At 43.7% G+C, this 26223-nt stretch overlaps 2 protein-coding genes across 2 annotated transcripts; both read left to right on the forward strand.

The window, feature by feature from the left end:
* Positions 1–2395: 2395 nt before the first annotated feature.
* On the forward strand, positions 2396–6657 carry BRK1 (BRICK1 subunit of SCAR/WAVE actin nucleating complex). Its single transcript, XM_056858283.1, has 3 exons — positions 2396–2570; positions 2737–2819; positions 5995–6657. Exons 1-3 carry the CDS (start codon positions 2453–2455, stop codon positions 6019–6021), a joined length of 228 nt encoding a protein of 75 aa, XP_056714261.1. The 5' UTR covers positions 2396–2452; the 3' UTR covers positions 6022–6657.
* Positions 6658–13297: 6640 nt separating this feature from the next.
* LOC130487635 (NACHT, LRR and PYD domains-containing protein 3-like) lies at positions 13298–24227 on the forward strand. The gene is made up of 6 exons (XM_056861136.1): positions 13298–13571; positions 15257–15277; positions 16872–18588; positions 20187–20273; positions 21504–21671; positions 24131–24227. Exons 1-6 carry the CDS (start codon positions 13304–13306, stop codon positions 24225–24227), a joined length of 2358 nt encoding a protein of 785 aa, XP_056717114.1. The 5' UTR covers positions 13298–13303.
* Positions 24228–26223: the final 1996 nt, after the last annotated feature.

A 26223-nucleotide genomic window follows, 5' to 3' on the forward strand; every position in this document is an offset into this window, starting at 1 on the left:
ATCACAACAGATGCTACTACTAGAAAGCTAAAAACCAATTCATCTGAATCTATCCTTAACCCTTCTCTTAAATACTTAACGCCACTACGCTTAAAGTACTTGAAACATATATCCTTGTTGTCTTAAAAAACTTCCAGTAATAGAAGCGGGGGGACCATCTTCATTTGTCAGCCCTTTTGGTAATTCAACTAAGCAATTTCCAGCAGCAGAGGGAGGAGCTTGTCCTTACTTTTCTGTTTTGTGTTGATTTAATATAATTTGTGCAATTTTGATTTTGTTAGCTGCTTCAAGCAGACTAATGTAAGAATGATATCTAAATAAATTGACTTGGAATAACTCAAGAGCAAGAACAGAGAGAAGAGCATGTCATTTGTTTTAGTACATTCCTGGATATGAGGCGACACAGCAGTCTCAGTCCTGCTAACATCTATCTCTTGCATTTTTACCCAGCCCTTCCTCCAGGGAGTCCAGGGCAGCACATACCATTCTACCCTCTTAACAACTCTATGAGGTGGAGAGACAGAGCAGCTGGCCAGTGAGTTTTATGCTAAATGAGCATGCAAAGCTGTGCACACACAGAGATCATAATCCGACAACACTGGCTCTAGCTGTCAGCAAACCAATTTAAAAACAATTCAGCAATTTGAAGCCAAACAGCAAAGTAAACAATACATACAAAAACCCAATTCAAAAGCATCTGCCGAAAACATAACTTCCTTCAGTTTAAAAGCTTGATAAAGAATGTACCATCTTTATGAAACCCAAATGGTGAAGTTACTTGTCTCTAGGCTAATTCCATATAATAGGAGAACAACCAAAAGGACCTGTTTCTCACATGTGCAAATTTGAGTTGGCGGTAGGAGATCACCTGTAGATTTTTGAGCTGATCATGAGAAGCACACATGCTCACTAATTGAAATGTTAAGGGTTGAAATAAGCGTGTTGAAATTATTTAAATTACATGTTTAATTCACTGGTTCCTAGCTGAAATTCCAGTTTCAGCTGAAATAATTCTGCACTGTTATAGTATTGAATATTGGTAATATGGAGAGGTGCTAGTATAGTGAAGTTAGCTGGCAGTGTATTGGGGTGAATCAAAGAGTTGGGAGACATGTAGTTAGGTCAGAATCTTCTGGAAGACCCCAATATCCTACCCTAATACAAAAGGCACTTCCCTGATTAGATACCATCTTGCATTGATAGTTTCAAAAGGAAAATGCACCTAAAATCTTTAAAGAGTGAAGCTCTGGACCTCAGCTTCTTTCTTTGTCAAATTTGTTATTTTCTACGCTTGTTTCTCTCTACCTGCTGCGAAGATAGATTGGCATAAAAAATGTTCAGCCTGAATACTGCCATGCATGTGAAGATTTGCTAACTCATTTTGTATTGTAAATTAGGATTATGTAACATTAACCTTTGTATTATACAGGGTTAGCATTGGATCTGACATACTATTTTAATACATTTCTGGTAAAATCAAGTGTTCTGTGATGCTTTGATGCCAAAGTGGAAAGTAAATGTGGATGATAGTGTCTGACTTTTTTTCAAAGTTGTATTGTGCTCTCTTACACTGCAAGGATAAAAAGACCCCCAGGGAATTTATCCAAGCTTTCAGGATGAAAGCTCTGAAATTACAACTATAAACTCTGAAATTATACAACATGCTTAAACAGCTGTATAAATATTTGCTGGTTTATAAATCCACCAAGGTGGATTTGCCATACAAGAGGCCGCATGGACACTGTTTAAATCCCTTTCCTTTCAGATTCTTAAAATCTAAAATCCATTTGCTAAACATTGCTTTTCAAGTCTCCCACTCCTACAAGAGCGAGGAAAGGAAGAACCTGTATAAAACTGCCATAGTTTGAGAAATGAGCAACCAAAATTAACACCACTGTACTGCAACCACATGTTAGGAAATTAGCACAGGACTGGCTGAAATAACTGATGGATAACTATCTAGTTTGAGAAATGGCATCTTGGCCATCTTCGGAGCATGGAGTAGGGGTCACTGGAGGTGTGGGGGGGGAGGTTGTTGTTAATTTCCTGTATTGTGCAGGGGGTTGGACTAGATGACCCTGCTGGACCCTTCCAACTGATTCTAAATGAAAACATGATTTAAAAAAAAGAATAAACGGTGATCATAATCGCTACGAGGCAAATAGCGTAGACAAGCGCTCCCGTCATAGGGAATTACAACTGCACTGGGGTTTCGACCCTCCTCTTGCCGGTTCCTCGGCTGACTTGACGCTCATCGCCCGCATTTTGCTGGGGAAACGATGTTGAGCTCTGCGCAGAAGCGCTATCATGGGGGGTGCGGGGGTGGGGCAAAACCTGGGCGCCTGCGCACTGCTGCTCTCGGCCTACTGCGAGAAAAGAGGAAGGCCGGCCTAGACGGGTGAGTGTTGTGCGCAGGCGCGGTAATTCACGGAGGGTCTTGCTGCGGGCGGTCATGTCGGTTCAGGAGGATCCGGTGCAGCGAGAGATCCACCAGGACTGGGCGAACCGAGAGTACATTGAGGTGATCACCAGCTCGATCAAGAAGATCGCGGACTTCCTCAATTCCTTCGGTACGGCCACCGCCCCGGCTTCCTTCTGGCAGCGGTGACCCAGAGGGCTCTGTAGTCCCCAGGCCCGGGCGGGGTTTGTGCGGGGCCTTCTGGCTGCAAGGGGGAAGGGGGGGTTGGGGATGGTTCCTGGTAGTTCACCTCCTTTTCTCTTCTTCTGCCCTTGCAGATATGTCCTGCCGCTCCCGCCTGGCCACACTCAATGAAAAGCTGACAGCGCTGGAGAGGCGGATTGAATACATCGAGGCCCGGGTGAGCCCGTTTCTTCCCAGACCCTTTCTTTAGCCATTAAAGAAGCGGCTGGGGGAATCCCAGAAGACAGTCGTGCCGACCTCACAGTTACTATCTGCTCTTTTTTTTATTATTATTATTATTATTATTATATAAACTCATCAAAAATTACATAACATAAACAGTTCCTATCTAATCAATCTCATAGCTGTTAACTTTATTTCAACTTCCCCCCTACCCACCTCTATCCTTTTAATATCTCTACATTCCCCTTTATATTTAATTTCTCATTCTTTATATTTATTTCATTTAATCTTAACAGTAATCTACTTATCATCACATAACTATTAACTGTTTCATCTTTTCTAAATAAATTGAATTAGATTAAGACATATCCTTTAACTTTTCCCATATTGAGTTCATTTTCACACTATATCGTCCATGCCTCCCATTCTCTAGTTACTATCGGCTCTTTATCCTCCTATTTGGCTGCTCTGCGCCCCTTTAGAATGGGCTTCTGCTCACTAACCCCGCCTTTCGTTATAGCCCAGGTGGGGTCAATGGGATACACTGGGCAGTGGTCAATATTTTCCTAAAATGGGTCAATACAAGTTGCAGCTGGGGCACTGCATGTTTGAATGTTCTTCTCCCCTCCCCCTGTCAAAAAAAATCTAAAAACTTGAAGTGTGTATCAATATGGGAAAGATTCAACAAAAGAGCCCTTCTGGATCAGACCAGTGTGTAAGACAGACAGTCCAGCAGTCTGTCTTACACACTGGCCAACCAGTTACTCTGGGGGGCCAACAACAGGGCATAGAGGCTGAGGCCATCCCCTGATGTTGCCTCCTGGAACTGATATTCAGAGGTTTACTGCCTGTTAGTCACCATGGCTAGTATCCACTGATAGACCTATTCCTTTTTAAAGCTGTTTATGCCTGTGGTCATCACTACATCCTATGGTAGTGAATTCCACATTTTAATCACTCGTTGAGTAAAGAATTACTTCAATTTGTCTGTCCTGAATCTACTGTCCCTCAGCTTTATTGTTTGTCCCCATGTCCTACTATTTTGAGAGGAAGAAAAAGTTATCTCTGTTCACTCTCTATCCCATGCATTTTATAAACCACTGTGGCCCCAAAGGTCTCTTTCCCTCTCCATCTTAGCAAATTCAGACCCTATTAGCATTTACTTAAAGTTGGGGTTTTTGTTCTAGCGTGCATCCCCTTACACTTAACTACGTTAAACTTCGTTTGCCACATTGTTGTCCCCTCACCCAATTCATGCAGATCCCCTGGGAGCTCTTCAATCATCCTTGTTTTTCACCATCCTGAATAATTTTGTGTCATCTGCAAACTTGGTCACTACACCGCTCATCTTTTGTAACTGTCTTTGTGATGGCATAGTAGAGGCTGGGATGGTCTGTCGAGTCCAGCTCTGACCCAACCCTACCACATTTCAACTGCATAAGACTTTTGTGCATGGCTGCTGCATTGTGTATGGATAAAGCATCTATTGTTGACTCAGCAGAAAATGCATACACATTTTGTTGGCTGGTAGAGAAATGAAGCAGAAGAGAAGTCTATGTTCCTCTCAAGACGTGAACAGAACATCAAAGAAAGTAAAAAATAGAACCCCCGCTGTCCTAGTTGTCAACTGTGGTAACAGTTTCTTCCTTAAAGTGAATCGTTTGGGAAAGCACACACACATTATGCACATTTAAACTATTTATTTATTTATTATTTCCACTTACTACCCCGCTCTTCTTGGCCAAGACCTTTCTCTCTTCCACCTCACTCTCCAAGTAGGTTCTTGCTGAATCTCTAGGGCCCCTCTTACTTTTATAAACCAGGATTTTCTAGTGTTTCTTAAGGCAGAGCATTTTCTGTTTTTATTTAGAAAATGCATGTGCCACCTCTGCAGAGAACATGCCAGAGGCAGCAGAAGCAAAGGAAGTGTCCTTTTGTAAAGATGTTTACTCTCTTCCCCCCAGAGTGTACTAATCTAGTCATTTGAACTGGACCAGCACATGCTAGATTCTGCAGCCCAATCCTGTGACTTTCCCTCTGTGACCTTTCCAGAGCTCTTTTCTTGCATGTTCCTAGGACCAAAACTCTGGAACTTCTCTCCAACGGAGATTCGTCTGTCCCCTTCTGTTGCCGTCTTCTGTCAGTGGGTGAAAACTTTTGTTTCCTTCTGCATTCCCTCGATGATCCCTCCTTCCTAACCAATGTTTTTATGCTTTGTACATATTTTACCTCTATTTTTTACTCTATTTTAAAAATTGTTCTAATGATGCATGTTTGTGTTATAATGTAATTTTATCATGTATGTTTTAAATTGTTAGCTAATTTCCCATTTTGATATCTCTTCTTCAAACTGTGACCTTGTGATTCTACAACAAACAAGAATATAATAAGTACAGTGGAAAAGAGCAAAAGTCCAGTATTCTTATTTGTATTATATTCTTGTTTGTATTATATTCACGAATGTGCATACCCTGCCAGAAAATTTGTTAGTCTTTAAGGTGCTACTGTTGCTCTTTTCTACTGCTATAGACAGACTAGCACAGCTACACATCGTGATCTATAACAAATACAGCTATCACACATATTGCTAATTACCACCCAGGTTACATAGAACTTACCGTAGCTATCAGCCAAATTGAAGGAAGTATCCTGTGTGATAGCTGTACTGGTTAAATGCTGTCATTGTATTGTGTTTTTGTGTACTACAACTAATGTTCGGTTTCTGTTCATTGTAATTGTACTTGTATTAAATTGCTAGCTGCCTTGGCCCTTGTAAAGGCAGAAAGGCAGGATACAAATGTTGTTAACAATATTGTTGAAGGCTTTCACGGTCAAGAGTTCATCGGTTCTTGTAGGTTATCTGGGCTGTGTGACCGTGGTCTTGGTATTTTCTTTCCTGACGTTTCGGCAGCAGCTGTGGCAGGCATCTTCAGAGGAGTAACACTGAGAGACACTGTCCTTCAGTGTTACTCCTCTGAAGATGCCTGCCACAGCTGCTGGCGAAACGTCAGGAAAGAAAATACCAAGACCACGGTCACACAGCCCAGATAACCTACAAGAACCGTTGTTAACAATAATTTTTTTAAAATAGACATTAGAGCTCTTCTCTCTCCCCTACCCTTTTAAGAAACTACATTTATAATTCAGCAAACTTTTTTTTCTTTTGGCAGGTAACAAAAGGTGAAACACTGACATAGGTGTGCTGGAGGCTGGCAGGGAGCCAACCTAGAAAAGTACGATGCTGTCTGCAAAGCTGATGATCAGACATCAAGTTTCTTCATTACTTAATATGGATGGGAGTTATGCTTGTTTCTACCCCCTTGGGAAGCTGTGTCCCACATTTGGAGTCTATGACTTTATGCTGATGATTCCAGCTGAAACAGCCAAATTGTTCAAGAGCATGTTTAATTAATGTGATTTTATACAAGCAAATTCATATAGTTTATTCCCCACGTCTTTGCAAAGCCCTCTTGCTTTGCAGCAATAGAATCCACATTGAACCAAATCTTAGTGTCTGGGAACACAATTTGAGTTGTTTTTAAAAAATCTGAAATCAGGATGTCAAGACTGTGCATAGTGGGTGGCTGTAGTGGCAGCTTCAATATACATAGTAAGCATCCTGCAGCTGGCTTTCATTGCTGGAAGGCAGCGAATAATGTGCATTGTTGCAGTTGCTCAACCGAACGTACAGTATGTATTGGGGGTGGGGGAGAGACTATCATGTGCCAAGGGAGGGGTGGCTCTGTTTTCTAAGTATTTTGTATAATCTAATGTAACTTGGGGCGTCTTTTTCCATTTGTGTTTCCACAATAAAACCACCTCTGCTTAACATGTCTGGTTTGCTTCTGAATTCTGAGATGTACATGGGGAGGGGGAGCTACTTATTTATGTATTTATACCCTGCTTTTCTCCCCCGTGGGACCTAAATACAACATAAGTAAATAGACAGGGCCTTCTAAAGGGGATGTTGGACTCATTGGCTGGCTTATTTGAAGACACAGGCTGTGGGCAGTGAACCCACTGTACAATAGCAGGAGAGAGAATTCTGATGGTCCTAGAGGATGAACTTAATAGGTTTACTCTGTGATGTCATCTGTGGCTGCAGAGGGAAGATGGAAACTGGTTGTAAAAAGGTGAGTGGAGAAGGAAAAAAGACAAGTGCTGGTCTTTTATCCCTGCTAGGCTTGGGTACAACTAGAATTCGCAATCAGAAAAATGCTGGATGTAGTGTTGGCAGCCTCCAGGTGGGGCCTGGCAATCTCCAGAAATTTCAACTCCTCACTAGACTACAAAAATCAGTTTCCCTGGAGCAAATGGCTGCTTTGGTGGGTGGACAATATGGCATTAAACTCTTCATTCCCTAAAACCCAGTCCCCAAGCTCTACCCCCAAAATCTCCAGGAATTTCCCAGCCCAGAGTTGGCAACCCTAACTGCTTTTCAAAGCTACATTACATTTCTAGAGTTCACAGAACTCTAGGCTCATCGTTCAGTGTTAAGATCTGCGGTCTGAAATTAAAGGGTGTCACAGAAAGGGGCAGAGCCATGTGGGGACACGATGCCCCTTCCAAGGATTCCCCCCTCCAGCCCTGGAGCAGACAAGGGCTTTAACTAGCTGCCACCACTCTGGTTCTAGGTCTTTGATGGAAAGAACCCAGAGCATCCTCCCTGTCTCCAAGGCAGCTCCCTTTTTGGTAAGGGGGTGCCCTGATATATGACCAAATATGAGGTTTTAAGCACCCAAGCAGAGTAAATGAGAAACAGTTTATTAAACAAATACTAGAATAGTTAAATAAATAGAACAGTCATAAAAATGAAACAATACGGGGATACTACAAATCAACAGGGCAAAACTCACCCAGAAAGAAGCTCGCTAGAAAACAACAGCTTTTTAACATGACTGCCATACTTAATTCCTATCTCAATATTTGATCCCAGCAGGCCTAACTCATGCCCACCATGGGGTGAGGGATCAACCCTCTTCAAAAGCAGCTTCACTACTGCTCAGCTTCAGGAAATGAAGAATCTACTCTGTGCGGGGCCTTATGCAGTCTCTGTTAGGGCCTGCCTCCTTGACAACATTTGGTGCCTGTTTTCCCTCATTTTTCACCAGGTCAAATCCATAGATGTGTGTGTGTTAAGTGCCGTCAAGTCGCTTCTGACTCATGGCGACCCTATGAATGAAAGTCCTCCAAAATGTCCTATCTTTGACAGCCCTGCTCTTATCCTGCAAATTGAAGGCCGTGGCTTCCTTTATTGAGTCAATCCATAGATGCTGCCTGACAAATGTAAGCCCTGCAGGGAAACTGGCAACCAGGCTGAGGCCTATGCGTGAAGGAAAGGCTAGCAAATCCTAAAGACTGCTCTACTCATTAGCCTTAGGTTTAGGATCATGGCAGGGGGTGTATTGAGGTAGGAGAACACAAAAATATTAGTTTGGGCAACCATTTTGCTGTCAGGTAAAACAAGAGTAATCAAGTTTTTAAAAACCTGTAATACAATTTTCTTTTTGTTTAGGGGCCAGTATAGATTCTCTCAAAATTCATATAAGAAATACCAGGTTTATACAATTATACATCGATATGTGTTAATCCAGTTCTAATGTAATGACTCGGTTTGTGCCAATCTGCCCAAAAATGTGGTGGGGAGAGCATTATGAAATGTTGCTTTACTAGGTTGATAACTGCACACATTGTATAAGGGAGACATATGTAAACCAGTATTACAACTAGAAGAGCCCCGTGGCGCAGAGTGTTAAGCTGCAGTCAAAAGCTCTGCTCACGACCTGAGTTCGATCCCGACAGAAGTTGGTTTCAGGTAGCCGGCTCAAGGTTGATTCAGCCTTCCATCCTTCCGAGGTCGGTAAAATGAGTACCCAGCTTGCTGGGGGTAAAGGGAAGATGACTGGGGAAGGCACTGGCAAACCACCCTGCAAACAAAGTCTGCCTTGGAAACGTTGGGGTGTGACGTCACCCCATGGGTCAGGAATGACCCGGTGCTTGCACAGGGGACCTTTACCTTTATTACAACTAGAGTCAATCTTACCAGATGTTTGAGTAATTGGTAATATAGTATACAACCTATATACATGCCTGGTTTGATTTAAATTGTTTGTATATGTATATATTTCTGTAAATGTGTGCAGGTGTAACATGGGTTTTAATTGACCACTGATGAAGGCCAAATAGGCCCAAACGTGTCTGGCATGAGGTCCATACTGTGCCTTAGACAGGATGAGAAAAATTGTGTCATTTTTTCTTTTCTTTTTTTGGACGCCATTACTATAATCTGAAAACAAAAGGGTAGGTTGGTTGCCAGAAGTGACATAGCTCTTGGTTTTTGTTGGTCTCCACCCTCTCTGTTAATGCTAGAGTTGGAGATGGCGGATTTGGCAGGTTGCCATTGGCAGGATGGTCAAGGTTTAGAAGCCAAGTTTGACAGTTTTCTCATCAGCACATCCTTCATTGGATTCCGACATCACGTCTCCACTTTAAATTAAGTTTCTAGCTCTCCTGGCCGTAGCCAGAGAACAACAACACAGCCGAGCCGGTGTCTGCCGGACTCTAGAGGGCAGTCGGAACGCGGAGTTCCTTTTTGACATTCCTTTCCGTCCCTTGCCCTTTTCCACCGCGAATGCAGTCAAACTATTGGGTGAAAGCTCGAAACACATTAGGCAAAGGAGTCCGGTCGGACCTAAGTTATTCTAGGCGTACAGTTTTGAGCACACGTGTGATGTGGCAAACGGGGGTTCGTGGGGGGGGAGAGAGACCCGAGATCGTTCTCAAGAAAAACAGTTTATTCCAGCTGGTCCCCCAGTGGCTCTAGCAAGCAAGATAACTGGGCCCCGGTTATACTGGGGCGAGAACTTTTATTACATTTCCATGCTTTGACAGGACGTGTCACCGTGCCACGCCTATCTGGTTGTTTACAAAGACTGGAGCCTCGAGAGCTCAGGCAGTTATTTCCAGTTCCAGTTCTTGTTATTGTTCACCGTAACTTTCCCTGACATTTACCCTACTACCGTGTTGGCGAACCTATGGCACGCGTGCCAAGTCCGGCACGCCGAGGCCTCTCTGTGGGCACGCGCGGGGGCTGTGGGGGCTTTGAAGGGAGCGCGGAGCCCTTTAAAGCCGCCCCCCCTTCCCTGGACTCCCCGCCGCCGCCCCCCTTGCCGAGCTGGGAGGAAACCTCAGTATTCAGGTTAAATTGCCGTGTTGGCACTTTGCAATAAATAAGTGGGTTTTGGGTTGCAGTTTGGGCACTGGGTTTCTAAAAGGTTTGCCATCACTGCCCTACTAACTTAGCACACACACACATACACACACACACACACACACACACACACAGCTAGCTAGTATCCAGGCAGACATTCTTCCCCTGGAAACTCAACACACACACACACAGAGTTATTCTGCCCAGCAGCAAACTAATTCCTTGCTGTCCTAATACATTTTCAATACATTTACAGAAAGGAAAAGAGGTTATTACAGATTGTTAAATCAGTGGATCTTCCACAGTCAGGGGAAGTCGACCTTGCTGTCTTATGTGTAACGGGGTTCCCTTGACCGCGCGACCGGACTGGCGATTGTATCGCGGGAAGGGCTGATCCTGGACTGCTCTGCATTGGAGAAGTCCGAGGCCTTCTCTCCCCCCCCCCCCCGCCCGCTTCGTTCCTTCCTTGAGGTCTTTCTGATCCGCAGGAGCTCGTTCATTTGCAGGACAACCCCATGTGCGCTTGTAAACGGCACTGAACATAGTTGGGGGGGGGGCCGCGGGGGAAGCTACACAATCCCATGGTTGAGCCGGGCATCTCTCCCCCCCCCCCATTCCTCTTCCCGCCCGGTCCTGCTACTTTCGCTTTCGCTGTTGGCCGCTGCAGTTCCTGTCCGGCTTCAGAAGGTAAGCAGCGCTTTTGTTCCCCATCACCCTCCTCTTGGGCTAGTTTGGCAGCGGTCTGCAGGCGAGGAACGTCGGGTTGCCAGCCTCCAGGTGTGGCCTGGAGCGCTCTCGGGATTACAACTAATCTCCAGGCGACAGAGAGTGGTCCCGCCTGGAGAAAACGGCTGCTTTGGAGGGTGGGCTCTTCGGCATTATAGGCCGATGAGGTCTGTCCCCTCCCCGGGCTCTACTCCCTAAATCTCCTGGTATTTCCCCGCCCAGAGTTGGCAACCGTACGAAGTGGGACGCCCTGCAGTGGTGTCTCTGTGCATCTGGAACTGGCGTTCGTTGGAAGGCCATTGGGTCGCTTCTGATGTGACTCAGGCTCTAGGCAGCCTGACCTGGGCACAAAGCAGCTGGAATGAGAAGCCGCAGGGGGTTCTAGGTGGCGGAGAGGGAGGCCAGGCTTTCTGCTACTGCTCTCAATGTTATTGGGAGTAGAAAAGGGCAAGAGTCCAGGAGCACCTGAAAGACTCACACAAATATTTTCTGGCAGGGTAGGAGCTTTCGGGAGCCACAGCTCACTTCTTCAGACATGAAATGTTATTGGGGGAGGAGAGGGGTTATTTATTTGAAAAAAGCATGTTGCCCCTCTGAAGAACCTGCTGGAGGCAGCTTACCAAGTGGAATAAGATAAAATCATGAAACGCAAACTTGGTTAAAATCAAGAAGCGGTTAAAAACCCAGCCATTCAAAGCATTTACTCCGGCATTTTGTGAGGGAAGCATTCAACGACCTCCGATCATGATAATGCCCCCAGCAGGATTGGGCCTGGGTGGGCCTCAGCAGTGTGCTCAAGATAAGAAAGGGAAAGCAAAACATCTTCATAGGTGAAATGGGAGCTTTCTTTCCATCATAGAAAAATTCTGGCATTTGTAAAAATGTTTTTTTTTAAATATATATATATATTACAAAGCACACAAACATACACATCAGATTCTTACATTATAGTGGAACTTACTCTGTAACTTCTGTTCTACTGTACCTTCTTTGAATATTATAGTTGCATATCCGATAGCATATCTTTACTTAAATTCTATTATTTTTATCAGTTAATGACTACATACTCAAGAAATATTTTCCATTTTTCATAAAAATCAGAGGTTGATCTTTTATTCACTAGACGTTAACTTGTCCATAGATGCATATTCTGCTACTTCCCCCCCCCCATTCAGTTACATCTGGGTAGTCTTCTGCTTTCCACTTTCTTGCATACTCCACTCTTGCTGGTGTCACCATATACTTAAATAGTTCATTATATATTTTTGACATATTATCTGGCAAAATATTTACCAACATACTTTTTGGATCTAACACAAGTTTAAATTTCAATATTCTTTGCATTTCATGATGTATAATTTTCCAATATTTTCTTGCTTTCTTGCAAGACCACCACATATGATAAATCGTTGCACCTGTGCTTTGACATTTCCAGTACTTTCCATCAAATCCCTTACAGGCCTTTGCAATATCTTTAGGTGTTATATACTACCATCTAAAGTACATTTTATACCAGTTTTCTCTGAGCATTTGACATTTTGTAAACTTAATTTCTTTTAACCATACATTCTTCCACTGAGATATATCTATAACTGCTCCTAAATTTTCCATCCATTTTATCATACGGTCTTTTACTTGTTCAGTTTCAGTTTCATACTGTAGCAACAATTTATAGATTTTCTGTAAGAAGCGACCTGAATTACCCGATAAGACGTTCAAAATGTGTCTTTTCTCTTAAAAGTCCACCTTCTTTTTAATTGCTCTTTCAGTATTGAGACCATTTGGTGATCTAATAAGTAAAGGTAAAGGTCCCCTGTGCAAGCACCGGGTCATTCCTGACCCATGGGGTGATGACACATCCCGAAGTTTCCTAGGCAGACTTTGTTTGCGGGGTGATTTGCCAGTGCCTTCCCCAGTCATCTTCCCTTTACCCCCAGCAAAGTTCCCTTTACCGACCTCGGAAGGATGGAAGGCTGAGTCAACCTTGATCCGGCTATGTGAAACCAACTTCCGTTGGAATCGAACTCAGGTCGTGAGCAGAGCTTGGACTGCAGTACTGCAGCTTACCACTCTGCGCCAAGAGGCTCCTTGGTGATATAATAGCCGCTGAATATTCTTTCATGTTTAATCCTTTGCCCCGCTTGTTTATATGTTTATATTGCCCCGCTTGTCCATCATATTCTCAAAAGTTATAGAATCTGTTTCTCTTAGTAGAGCATTATCACAATATAACTCCACTGGCAATGTCAGTGGCGAAACTGGTGGGCTGATCCTGTTTCTGCATTGAAACAATTTTCTAAATAGTCCATCTCTTAAAATATGTTTCCCATCTTGCTTTTGGATTGTTTTCAACAATTTGCTAAGCCACAGATAGTAAATTCAGGCATTTTTGTATTCATTTGAGTTGTATCTGTGCAGATTTCTGGGGCTGGGACAATATTCATAACCCAAGGATGCAGTAATAGCTTTATTCTGTGCTGGAAGTTGAAAAAGCAGTTCTGCCACTCAAAATGGCTTTCTTTCTTGTTTGCAGTCTGACTGCAATGGCATCCAGAGGAGCAACGGTGCAGGACCTCCTTCTAGATGCTCTGGAAGACCTTGGTCAAGAAGAGTTTGAGAAATTGAAATTCAAGCTACGTACAGCTGCTGCTCCTGGAGGCAAAAATATTCCACTTGGACGGCTAGAGAAGGCAAAACGGGAGGAGCTGGTGGAACTTCTGGTTGAGTTCTATGAGGACAAGGCTGTTGCCCTGATTGTGACCATCTTTGAGGACATTGGTCTCAAGTACAATGCCTCAAAACTCAGTGAGGGTATGTATGTGCACATAGGTAGACGTGATATGATGTACAATTGGATGTAAATTCAGTCTTGCTAGAAATTATTCATCCCAAGGCTCTGCTCACCCTCTTACCATTTTTCCCCATTCCCCCCCTCCATCACTATTCTGTGCACCTCATGTTCATTTAGCTGAGCACTGTAGTAACCGGCTGAATGCACACGTGGCTGATACCTCCCTCCCTCTCTAAGTAACTGGTGGCTCTTTTCTGCTGAGAGAGAGAGAGAAAAGAATTCACCTTTCCTTGCAGTCATCCCAGAGCCTGGCAGCATTCAGCTGTACATCTGGTTCCTTCCTCTCTCTGCCTTCCAATAAAGCTAGCTTTATCACCAGAGATGAAAGCCAGAATAAATAAATACATTTAACCACACCTCCTTGATAACATGAGATGGACTTTAGCTCCAGGTTATACTTGATATAAAGCCTTTCCAAAGATGACAGTAATGCAGATTTGCAGCAAAGGATTTGGAATTCTTGATCAGTATCAATATAACTAATTCTCAACTTGGCCCCATCTGTGGATATTTAAATTAAAGTTTGGGGCCATGAACAGACAAGAAAGATCTTTCTACAAACATGAAAAGCTCCAGGTTTGCATTAAAATCTTTTTTAAAAAACCCACAAAACATTGGGGTTAACCCCCCCCCCAATAATAGAAGCAGTGCCTGTATCTTCAATAAATGAATTCCTTCTTACTAAGAAACCACAACAGAATTGGCAGCCCTGGTTTCTGTTCAGTAAAAGGCAGGGGGAGGGGGCAGGACACTTTCCAGGGTTGTTTTGGCCTTTGAGGGAGGACTCCTTGGGGCTGGTCCTGGCAGCAACCACCAATTGATACAACAAGACTTGCATGACTCACCCAGGACTGGCTACTTGGAACTGTTCAACATCAGCCACCCCACAAAAGCCAATGGTGTGTGGTGGTTAGAGTTTTAGACTAGGATCTAGAAGCATCCAGTTTTGAATCTGTGCTCTGTCCTGGGAGGTTACTGGGTGACTTTGAGCAATCACATATTCTTAACCTACCTCACAGGGTTGTTGTGAGTATAAAAGAGAGGAAAATTATGTAAGCTGATTTGGGACTCTATTGTGAAGAAAGGTGGGGCATAAATGAAGTAAATAAACAATACATATAGCTGAAGATGGGTGGTAGATAAAAGATTGGTTAGTTGGGGGCTGGGAAGGAGAAGGAAGCAGGGAAAGGTAAGGATCTGGGTGGAGAGAAAAAAGAAATGGTATGGGGAGGGGGAGACGGCAAAATAAAGCGCCCCTGCAAGTCCTTGGCAGGTTCCCCACCACACAACTGGGCCCAGTAGCCAGCAACAAGCAACTGGCCCAAGTCTGGCAATGGCCACTACACAACCTGGCCATAGTTTTCCTGGGTAGAGGCTGTCAAGGGGAGGAAAATCTGAAGACTTGGGGGAAGGGGACAGATAAAGGTAGGTTGGCTTTTGGTTGGGAAAGAGAGAAGATGCAGGAAAAGATGAGAGGCTATGGGGCTCTCAGGGAAGGAAGGAGGAAATAGTGGGGGAAGGGAGATGAGATGCCCTGCCTTGCAGGTCCTCCACTTGTTATGTTATATTCAGTTGGCCATTAGAGTCAAGAATTTTCCATTGACAATACAAGAACTCCTAACGGATTCTTCCATTTCTTTTTCAGTGTTTGGGAAGCAAGTTCAAGGTATGTGAGCACTTAATTGCCATTGCAGTTGTTTGTCTAGTATTTAAATAAGTGGACCTCTTCTCATATTACACTGCAATCAGCCATAAGAGGCAAGAAGAGTCTTGGGGCTCAATAATCTGTGCAACGTGTTTGAGAAGGAAAAAAGAGAAGAACAGTGGACAAAGCTGACCTCAGGAAAGAATGCACAATGCTCCCTGGGTTTGTAGTGCTCTGCTGTACCAGTCCAAAACTTGCAGTCCTGTGCACACTTGGTGATACTGGAGAGTGACATCACATTGCAGCCAAATTATGGTGACCCTGTAGGGCTTTCAAGACCAGCGATGAACAGCAGTGGTTTGCCATTGCTTGCCTCTGCATAGCAACCCTGGTCTTCCTTGGTAGTCTCCCATCCAAGTACTAACCAGGCCAAACCTTCTTAGTTTCTGAGATCTGATGAGATTGGGCCAACCTGGACATAGTGCACAATTACATGGGAGTAAGTCCTACTGAACTTAGTGGGTCATACGTCTTAGTAGTCCTGCTTAGGACTGCATTGTAAAAGCTGGAATATTTTGTATGTCTTTCTTGGGATAGACAGGATATTAGAAATAACAGGACTAGTGGACATAGAAGAGGGTAACTCTGCTTAGGATGGCACTGAAAGCCTTGTAATGGAACTAGATTCGAGTCCAGTAGCACCATAGAGACCAGCAAGATTTTGGAGGTATAAGCTTTCAAGAGTCAAAGCTCTCTTGTAATGGAAGGGGCTCTGCTAATGCTGCTGAGTGACAGCTGACTGTGATATAGGCCAGTGATGGCGAACCTTTTAGAGACCGAGTGCCCAAACTGCAACCCAAAACCCACTTATTTATCGCAAAGTGCCAACCCGGCAATTTAACCTGAATACTGAGGTTTTAGTTTAGAAAAAACAACACATACATTATTAACATCTTTTGCCTTAAAAGAAAAACACAATAACAGAGCTTTCAATGATACAAACAACTTTTTATTGAAAGGTAAAAGTTTGCATTTGGCATGCTTTTGAACAATTAATGTTTGTTCAAAGCCCCTAAGCTGGGCGGCGGGGAGTCCAGGGAAGGGGGGGCTTTGAACTGCTCTGCGCTGCCTGCAGGCAGTGCAGAGCAGTTCAAAGCCCCCACCGCCCAGCTGGGCAGCGGGGAGTCCAGGGAAGGCAGACGCGACGGCTGCTCAACTTACCCGCGCATGCCCACAGAGAGGGCTCGGCGTGCCAAGTCCGGCACGCGTGCCATAAGTTCGCCAACACGGATGTAGACTCTGTAGGCACTTACACCCCTATATGCTGAAAAGATGCAGGTTGTATAAGGAATGAGAAGCAGAAGAGACAAATACTAGCCTCATCATTTTCCGTATTTAGCTGGTCACTTCATTTACAGTGCAGCAACCACTGTGTCTGCTTTGGAGTAAGCTTGCAAATATAGGTGTTGATAGCTCTGGGCAAAAGACTTTAGCTCAGAGATCCAGTAGTCTAAGCAGAGGTAGAACCATTAGAGGAGTGATGACCTTTTGCATGAGGCTACCATGTTACAACCATATCACAAATGATGGATCTCTTCTTTTTGCTTTGTACTAGGTTACAAAAGGAAGTATGCTGAGACTGTGGTGGAAAACTACCAGCTGATAGAGGACAGAAATAGTTTGCTTGGTGAGAGCAGCCCTTTAAATGCACGGTTCATAGAGCTGCTTATGATTAGGGACCATCGGCCTCAGAAGCAGAGGGAGCACGAGTTAGCTTCTACCGGCAGGAGGCACCTGGAGATCCTGGAAAAACATACTTCTGAGTATTCATCAACTGCCATTGAAAACCTTTTTGAACCTGATGAATCTAAAGTAACCCCAAGAACAGTAGTGCTCCAGGGACCTGCAGGGATTGGCAAATCAATGACCGTGCAAAAGATCATGCTGGACTGGGCTGCTGGGGAGCTCTACCAGGACATGTTTGACTATGTATTCTGCATTCGCTGCCGAGAACTGAGCCAAATGGAAGAAGCCAAAAGTCTGGCTGACCTTGTTATAGAACAGTGTCAGGACATGTCTGCTCCAGTGAAAGAGATCTTAGCCCTCCCTGAAAAACTGCTTTTTATCATTGATGGCTTTGATGAGCTTTGTTTCTCCTTACAGCCTGAAGATGGTCATTTCTGTTCCAATCCTTCTTCAAAGATGACCATGGAAGGTATTCTGAGCAACCTGCTGAGGAAGGAGCTGTTGCCCAAATCCTATCTGTTAGTCACCACAAGGCCCGGTGCGGCAGAGAGACTACAAAGATATGTGAAGTTCCCCAGATTCGCTGAAATCCTTGGATTCTCTGAAAAGGGTCGCCGGGAATATTTCTTCAAATTCTTTAAAGATGAGGGGAAAGCCAACATGGCACTGCGATTAATTGAAAATACCACTGCAGTGTCCACCATCTGCTTTATCCCCATGGTATGTTGCATCATCTGTTCTGTCATTAAAGTGGAACTGGAAACTGAGAATGAGATTGCAGACACACTGGATACCACAACCAAGGTCTTTGTGCAGTTTTCTCACAGTCTCCTTAAGAATGATTCCAAAAAAAGAAAGAAGTCCCTTCTGGATGATTTCAGGAATCTTTGTTCCTTAGCACGAGTAGGCATCCTAGAACAGAAAATCCTCTTTGAAGAAGATGACCTCAAGAAGCATAATTTGGCTGTGTCTGATCTCAAAGACCTGTTTCTAGACAGAAGAACATTCCGAAGGGGGATTGGCCTCCACAGCCTCTACAGTTTTCTCCATCTCTGCTTTCAGGAGTTTTGTGCTTCCCTGTTTTATATTCTACCAGATGAGAAAAAGGGAGCCCCAGATGATAATGAGATGGACCTGAAGAAGCTCTTAGATGTATGTGAAAAGCCAGGCAATGAGCATCTGACATTAACTGTACGCTTCATATTTGGCCTGAGCAATGAAAAGGTGCGAGCCATCCTGGAGGAAGCCTTGGAGTGTAAGACATCTGACCTTGTCAAGCCTCTCTTATTGCAGAGAGTAGAAGAAGTGGCTGTTGAGGATCCTCCTCGAGAAGGTTCTTGCCTGCTGAATTTTTTCCACTGTCTGTTTGAGAGCCAGGAAGCTGAATTTGCAAGGCGCGTGATGCATCGTTTCCAGACTATTAACATTTCTTTCAAGACGCTCTCAGTATTGGACTGCAGGGTTCTGGCATTCTGCTTGCAGCACAGCACAATCCAAGATCACTCCATTGATCTAACCTTTTGCAGACTGAAGACTCATCACATGAAAGCTTTGGCCCCAGGAATAAAAAACTGTACAGTTTTAGAGTAAGTGACTCCATCTTGTTACATTTGTAGGCATAAATAAAAGGTGGTGAAATGTGTGCAGAAAGACATTAAAATTATTTATTGCTACACCTCCCCTTTTTATTGACGTTACTGCATTAAACCCAGGCATGTCTGCATAGGATTATGGTTTAGGGGCTCAGCTGATATGAAGCTCTCCCTCCCCAGGAACAGGATTTATTTATTTAGGAATTTTTGCCCCATTTTTCTTCCCCTTAGTGAAGACCCAAAGTGGCTTACAAAAGACCAAAATACAATTTGAGTAAACAGTATAATACTCCATATCCTGGATTAGTCCTGGATCCACTAGCCTGCCTCATAAAGGGCCATGGGTAACCAGCCATAGTCTAAGGGCTAGGAGCCCTGTGGCTCTTGCCCTTCAGCTCATGCCAAAAGGGTCGTGCCTTTGGCCAATCCTATGCTTTAATACCTGCAAACAGAAGCTCGCCCTAGAGGTTATATAGCTGGCAGAGACATTCCCCGAATTCACCTCCTTGTTAGGAACTGAGAATGCACTAGACCCTTGCAAAACAGAAAGGAATGTAAGGAGTGACAACACAGACTCTGCTATCCAGTGATCCAAAGTGTGATAAATGGTACAAGGTTCCCTCATGTTACAGCATAAGTTTCTTAATAGATTATTTGGCTACCTGTACAAAAAACGTTTAGCCTGAGAATTTCCTGTTTAAATGGTAGGCATTGCCACCCCACAGCTAAAGTGGATTTGACCTTCAAAATAGACTGGAGGAAAGATGAGAAATACATCTGCCAAAATTTGGTAGGTGCCACAAAGCTGAGTATTAATACCTCATTGGCTGTAGACTCAACGCAAATCTGTATGCCATCTCCTTGTTCTCCTGCTCAGAATAGTGTGTGCAACGATGCCAGAAAAACCCTAGACCTGCTAAGTGAAATAAGTAGTCTGATTTGAACTGCAATATATATTACTGGGTGCATTCTAGACCTGAGAAAAGAGAGTTGATTTGATCATTTAATGTGTTCTAGATCTTGATCCTCTTTCTGGATAGGAAACGAGATAATAAAATAAAGTGCATTTGGTTAATGGGTACTAATCTTCCTCATAAAAGTCTCATTCTGATCTGATCAGTAGGAGTTTTCATATATGTAAATGGATCTAGATTTGACCAAAACACAAACACCTGCATTTTGAACGTTCGGTCTGGTCGATCAGAATAAATCATGCAAAGGTTCAAAGCAATATGCATTAAATGTTTTGAGTTTTTGCAAAATTCTGGAATTTCTGATAGAGCAGAAGGAATGCACATAAGGAAGCAATAAGTGTAGAGAGGCCAAAAGAATGCTAAGGAAATGTGCACAGTGTAGGATTCCCACCTCAAATACCTGAAAGTATATTTAAACTATCAGTAACCACATATTTTCAAGCTTTTTCCTACCTGTTTTGACTAGAAATTTACTCTTTTAAAAAGAAAACTTGAGGCTGTCAAGGAATCTGAGGTTTTTTCATTGAATGGCAGGACCCCAGCCATGTAGACTGCAACTTCATATATTTGTCTGAAGTTTTCAATGTGCCTCTGAGACTCTTTTTCCTCCCTCCACAGATTTGGAAGCAACAAACTTGGAAACTCAGGAGTGAATATTCTCTGCACCGTTCTGAAGGAATTAGATTGTAATGTGAATACCCTGAAGTGAGTAACATTGGAGCAGAGTTGTTGGGACTGTGTGTGCAGTCTTCCCAGTCTTCATGTTCAGATTATTGGGCGGCTGTGTCCTGCTCTAGTGGGCTTGCCGGACATCCAGGAGCACTGGATGTGGATTGGAGGGGCTGGCAGCAAGAGGGAAACCAGTGGTAGGCAGTGGTCAGCAGGAAGAAGTAGCTGAGTGCTGGTGTTGAGAGCAGGTGGCGAGATGTTCAGGGTGCAGAAAAGAGGGTGGAGTGTGAGCTGGATCATCAAAACCAGGGTCAGTTCCAAGGTAGGAGATTATTTACCTTAAGGTACAGAGCTCAGCTGAGGTCTTATAGCCTGAGAGCTGGCCTTGGTAACCGCTCAAGCCTTTCCCTTCAATGAGTGTAGGGTGTGTGTGTCAGTCTTTGGCTTGCACCTTTGTACATGTACATAATAGTCTCCTGGTGTTCCTTCTGGAATCTATGGTACTGATCATGCTGATTCATCAGGTGGAAGCTGCCCAGTCAGCTAGTTGGAGTCCAGACTCACTATTTTTTCTTCGCTAAATCCATGGGCTCTTCTTGTATGGGGAATGTGGGGTATGTTACTCCTCTGGTTCTGTGCTGGAAAGAGCCTTTAACTTCTTACTTGGTGTGGAGTCGTGGTAATCTGTAGTTGGGGTGGGTCACTTTTCTAGAGAGAGTCTTACATCACTTTCCTTCCAAGTTCCTGGTGAAAAGAATCCAGTGCAGAGTGTTTCCAGTACTTTTTGCCATTGTTGATATTGACCGTAGTCCTAACCTGAACAGAAAGGAGCACAATGTCTCAGTTAGGATGTCATGTGCCAGAAAGTAGTCTTTCAGTGGCCTATTGGCTTGAAAGTGGCCGTCAATTACGTGGCAATTTTCTGAAGATATTGATGGGACCACCAACCCACCTTTGTTACTTCTGTGCATAACAGTAATGAAGCAATCAGTGTCTAATGTGGCAGTGGACTGTGTCTGTGGTAACTGGCTGGGGATCTTTCTATATGGTCAGTGTCACTTGGCACAACAGGCCTACGAAATTGAGTCATGTTGTACATGAATCGTATCCCAAGGGCTATGGATTGGGTTGGGAGTAAATTCTACAATAGAGCTCTGTATTGTCATTTGATTGTGTTGTCACGAAGGCATTGAAGAAAAGATGAAAGTGCTTAGATTTAGTCCCATGACCAGCTTGCAGTTGTTTCTTCTTTTTTGTCATTGACAGTCTTGATGAGAACTACCTCACTCATGCCTGTGCCCAAGAACTTTGTGCTACTCTCAGCACTAGCAAAACACTCTACAGTCTAAACCTTAATGATAACTCCTTCTCAGAGGCAACTGTGCCATTCATCGTAAACCTCCTGAAGACTTGTACGAGCCTGTCTGTTTTATAGTGAGTATTGGAAAGGATGGGAATGAGAAGTTACCTTGCCTTAAAGAAAATGGAGAGTATCGTTCTACTCCAGGGGTCTGCAAACTGCGGCTCCCGAGCCGCATGCGGCTCTTTGGCCCGTTGGTTCGAGGCCCCTGCTCTCGCGCCTGCTCGCGCCGGCAGCCGGGCTGCGGAGCCGGCGCGCCTGAGAGAGAGAGAGAGAGAGAGCAGGCGAGCGGGCGCGCTGTCTCTCCCCCCCCCCCCCCGCCGTGGAGAATGGCCAGGTCCCCCTTTCCCTTGCCCTCAGTGGTTGGGAGGCTAAAGCCTCCCCTCCCCTCTAGCCACGTGATTGCTGGGCGGGCGGCTCGGCGGTTCCTGCCCCCCCGCCTATCAGCTGTTGGGCGGGGGGGCCTTCCTTTGGTAGACCTGGCCTCCGGCTGAGTCCCATTGGGAGGCCATGTCTACCCACTGGCTTTCTTGGCGGTAGACCTGGATTCCGAGGAGGGGAAAAAATCCCCCTTCAGAGGCCAGGTCTACCAATTGGCTTCTGTGGGCCTCCGGAGGCCAGGTGTACTGCCAAGAAAGCCAATGGGTGGACCTGGCCTCCCAATGGGACTCGGCCGGAGGCCAGGTCTACCAATAGTCTTTTATGGCGGAAGACCAGGCCTCCAGATGAGGACTCCACAGACGGGGAGGGGGAAATGGCAGGGACTAACAATTTGATTTTTATCAATAAATAAGATCACTATTAAGTAGGATATCAAGTTTTATTCAGTGTACCTATAGTTTAATTAAGACTTAAAATTTTAATTAAAGTTTATTAAGTTAATAAACAGTGTACCTACCTATATAGTTTAAGTTTCAGAAATTTGGCTCTCAAAAGAAATCTCAATCGTTGTACTGTTGATATTTGGCTCTTTTGACTAATGAGTTTGCCGACCCCTGTTCTACTCCAATAGCTCATAAAACCAAGATGACTAGGGGACTGGACTCTCTCTTTTTCCCCCTCCCTCTCTCTCTGTGATATTTATTGCCAATATGAAAGAATGGCAATAAGTTACAAGCAAGCTTTATCTGAGCAAACCAAACCTCACAGCTGGGCCAGTAAAAATTCACCAGCAGTAGATTCTTTAAGCATTTATTTAGAAAGATTAATTTATTTGAGGTTTGTTTTAACTGCCTTTCAACCATATCTACCCATACTAAAATAACAAGCATGCATGTATACCCAGATATCACAAATCCTCATTCAGACACAAAGATAAATATTAAAGCAGGAGGCAAGTCATCATTACAAATGTAAATATTCAGGAATAAAATCAGTTAGTGGACACCTTGCAAAGATTTAAGCAGAAATCACAGGATCATAAGAACATCCTGTCCAGTATGCTCCTGTAAACAATTTGTTGTGCGGCCTCTTTTATTGTGCTGGGTGCTAGGTCTAATCTAGAGACAGATTGTTCCGCAGATGTCAATTCACCAACCAGATTTTGCTGCTGGCCAGAGCAAGCTGTGGTGTGGACTCACTAAATCCAGTGAAAGCATGGTAGAAGATACTGTGGGGAGATAATAGGATATCTACTGTGTATCCAAACAATGCCGCAAACATTAACTGTGGGTCAAAATCAGGATCCTCTTTTAAAGGCACAATAAGAGTAGAGGGTAGAAGGATTTGGGGGAAGGCTGGGGAAATGGGAGGAAAAAGAGCTCTTTGGGCAAAATATACAACCATGGTGTGGACATGTGCATATAAATGTCCAAAATTTCCTATGCAACAAATAGAAGCAGAGTGATTAGGAAATGATTGAGTCCTGCTTCCATGTCTATTGCAGTGAGATCCAGCAATTTAAATAAATGTCCACTGTTTACAGTTTATGGCACTTTATATGTATTTTTCTATTTAAACTCCATGGCTTTTTATTCCTGAATAAGAATAGTACAGATTGGAGCAGTTCTAGTGAGGCATTCATTTTTTGTGGTATTTACAGTGACAGTTTCATTTGTGCCGATTCCTCCAGCCCCCTCCACTCTTCTGCGTATGGGTTTCTTATACAAAACAGATTTTCTGCATGAAAGTGATTTTTATGTAGGAAATTTCATGCATGCAGCCTGCAAGTAGATTGTTACATGTGATTAACCCAAGAGTGCATTTTGCAATGATATATATATATATATATATGTTGCACACTTTCTTAGGTTGAGGTCCTTTCTGTATAGGAATTTTATCACATAACATACAGCCCTAGGTAGGCAGATGCCTGCTTTCCATGTATTTCTTTAAATTAAATTCTGTATTTCATCCACTTCATCAGCTTTAATTGTTTCTTCATAAATCAATGAAAACTTTCTCTGTGTGCTACTCATTACCACAGAGGATAGGGAGGTTGAGGCTGGCATGCCAGTGCATTGATAATGGCACTGTCCCCTCCAGGAACTCGTTTTTTTATCTCCCTGTTTTCTCTCTCCCCCCCCCTTCCTAGTTTGAATAGAAATGGATTTGGTGACAAAGGAAGAAAACGCCTGAAACAGCAAGTGAAAAAGATTGAGTTGGAACGTCCATTTTGGTTGTGGCTGTGATGCATTCACTTTAGTCTACTGAAGAGGAGCCTTGGCACTCAAAGCCACTATACTATTAGAATCTGATGGAGTCATTCACGCTTTGCAGAAGGGGAGTCGTGTGGCAGCAAAACCCTGGACATTCTGAAAAGCAGAGACACGGCTGAAAGGCTAAATGAGAGCGCACTGGGTAACCTTGGGCTAGCCAGTCTCAGACTCACGTACCTCATGGGCTTGTTGTGAGGACAAAATGGAAGAAGAAGAAGAGTGTTGGTTTTTATATGCCGGCTTTCTCTACCACTTAAGGAAGACTCAAACCGGCTTACAATCACCTTCCCTTCCCCTCCCCACAATAGACACCCTGTGAGGTAGGTGGGGCTGAGAGGGGAGAGCTCTAAAGAGGGGAGAGCTCTAAACAGCTGTGACTAGCCCAAGGTCGCCCAGCTGGCTTCATGTGTAGGAGTGGGGAAACAAATCCAGTTCACCAGATTAGCGTCCGCCACTCATGTACAGGAGTGGGGAATCAAACCCGGTTCTCCAGATCAGAGTCCACCACTCCAAACCACTGCTCTTAACCACTACACCATGCTGGAAGAGGGGAGAATGATGCTGCAAGCTGATTTGGATCTCCAGGGTTGGGGGGAGAAAAGTAGGCTATAAACAAATACATACACGTATGTATATGTATGTGTGTATGGGCTCTGACCTTAACTTGTTGGAACTACTTCACCAGAAAGATGTACTTCGGAATTCTGTGCTGAGTTCCTCAATGAAGTTTGCTCATCTAGCATTAATAATTTAATAGGATTTCTTAATTTTTTTGTTTTATTACAGGCACATAGATTGTTCTTAAAATACAATAAAAGAATCATCTGAACAAACCTTAACCCACCCCTCCTATTGGTCATTCAAACAATAAAGATAATGTGCCCACTTTTATACTACCAGTACAGTTGTTCAAGTCAGTCAGTAAAACACAAAATGGATCTGTAACTAATTGTAAAATTTTACAGTAATGATATAAAAGCATGCAGCTGACTAAAAGAATTAAAATTACTGGGCATGCGCCTGTGAAATTTAAATTCTTAAGGGAACAAGCCTAAACAGGTCTACTCAGAAGTAAATCCCATGTTATTCAATGGGTCTTACTCCCAAGAAAACATGTATAGGGTTGAAGTCTTTGATTCAGCAGAAGAATTAAGCCCATATTTACAAGTGCTTAACTTTAGCTGAGGTTAAGTTTAAGTTTATTAATATGGTCGACTGACCAATCACGTGCCAACACGTCAAAATTTCCAGACACAATAGTTTTGCACTGCAGAATCACAGACTGCCCATACATATAAAGGTGTAAGGTCAATAAAAGCAACCCCTGGTTAAAATTATCACATTACAATTGATAAAATTGTAAGATATTCTAACAATCATTCTCTAATAAAGCTCTGCTTATTTTAATAGCAACAGCAAAGAACTTGGCAGTTTGTGGAGTGTAAGCTGAGGGTCTTCTAATAGGAGCTTCTTTGCCAAAAGCTCAACTGACTCGTCAGGGAATTTACCAAGTAGAGGGGAAATAAGCTTTGATCTAACTTCATGGTAGAATGGGCAACACATCAGTGCATGTTCGATGGTTTCAATGTCCCCTGTTCCACATGGACATAACCTCTCTGATCTAGGGATCTTCTTATATTTCCCTTCTAAAACAGCCGATGGTATTTAGCTGAGGTCTTTTTTATTCCTTATCTGTAAAAGGAAACTTCCCCACACCTTAAAAAAAGTTTTGCAGTGCCTCCAGAACACCACAAGGCTTGGATGGGCTTCATGGGAAAGGAATTTGTAGCCTTGGACTGTCACCGAGTGTGCCTCTTCATGTTCCCTTGATGTTCCTGTCTTGGCACATAAATGATGCTTCCCTTTGGAGTTCTTCTGTAAGTGTCAAATAGAAAATTGCTTTTAAGCAGAAGCAGATGTGACAATTTGTGTATTTCTCCAGGAACTCTGCTTCCCAGAAACTATTAAG

Source organism: Euleptes europaea, chromosome 1, assembly GCF_029931775.1.
Source record: "Euleptes europaea isolate rEulEur1 chromosome 1, rEulEur1.hap1, whole genome shotgun sequence".
Taxonomy (NCBI): domain Eukaryota; kingdom Metazoa; phylum Chordata; class Lepidosauria; order Squamata; family Sphaerodactylidae; genus Euleptes; species Euleptes europaea.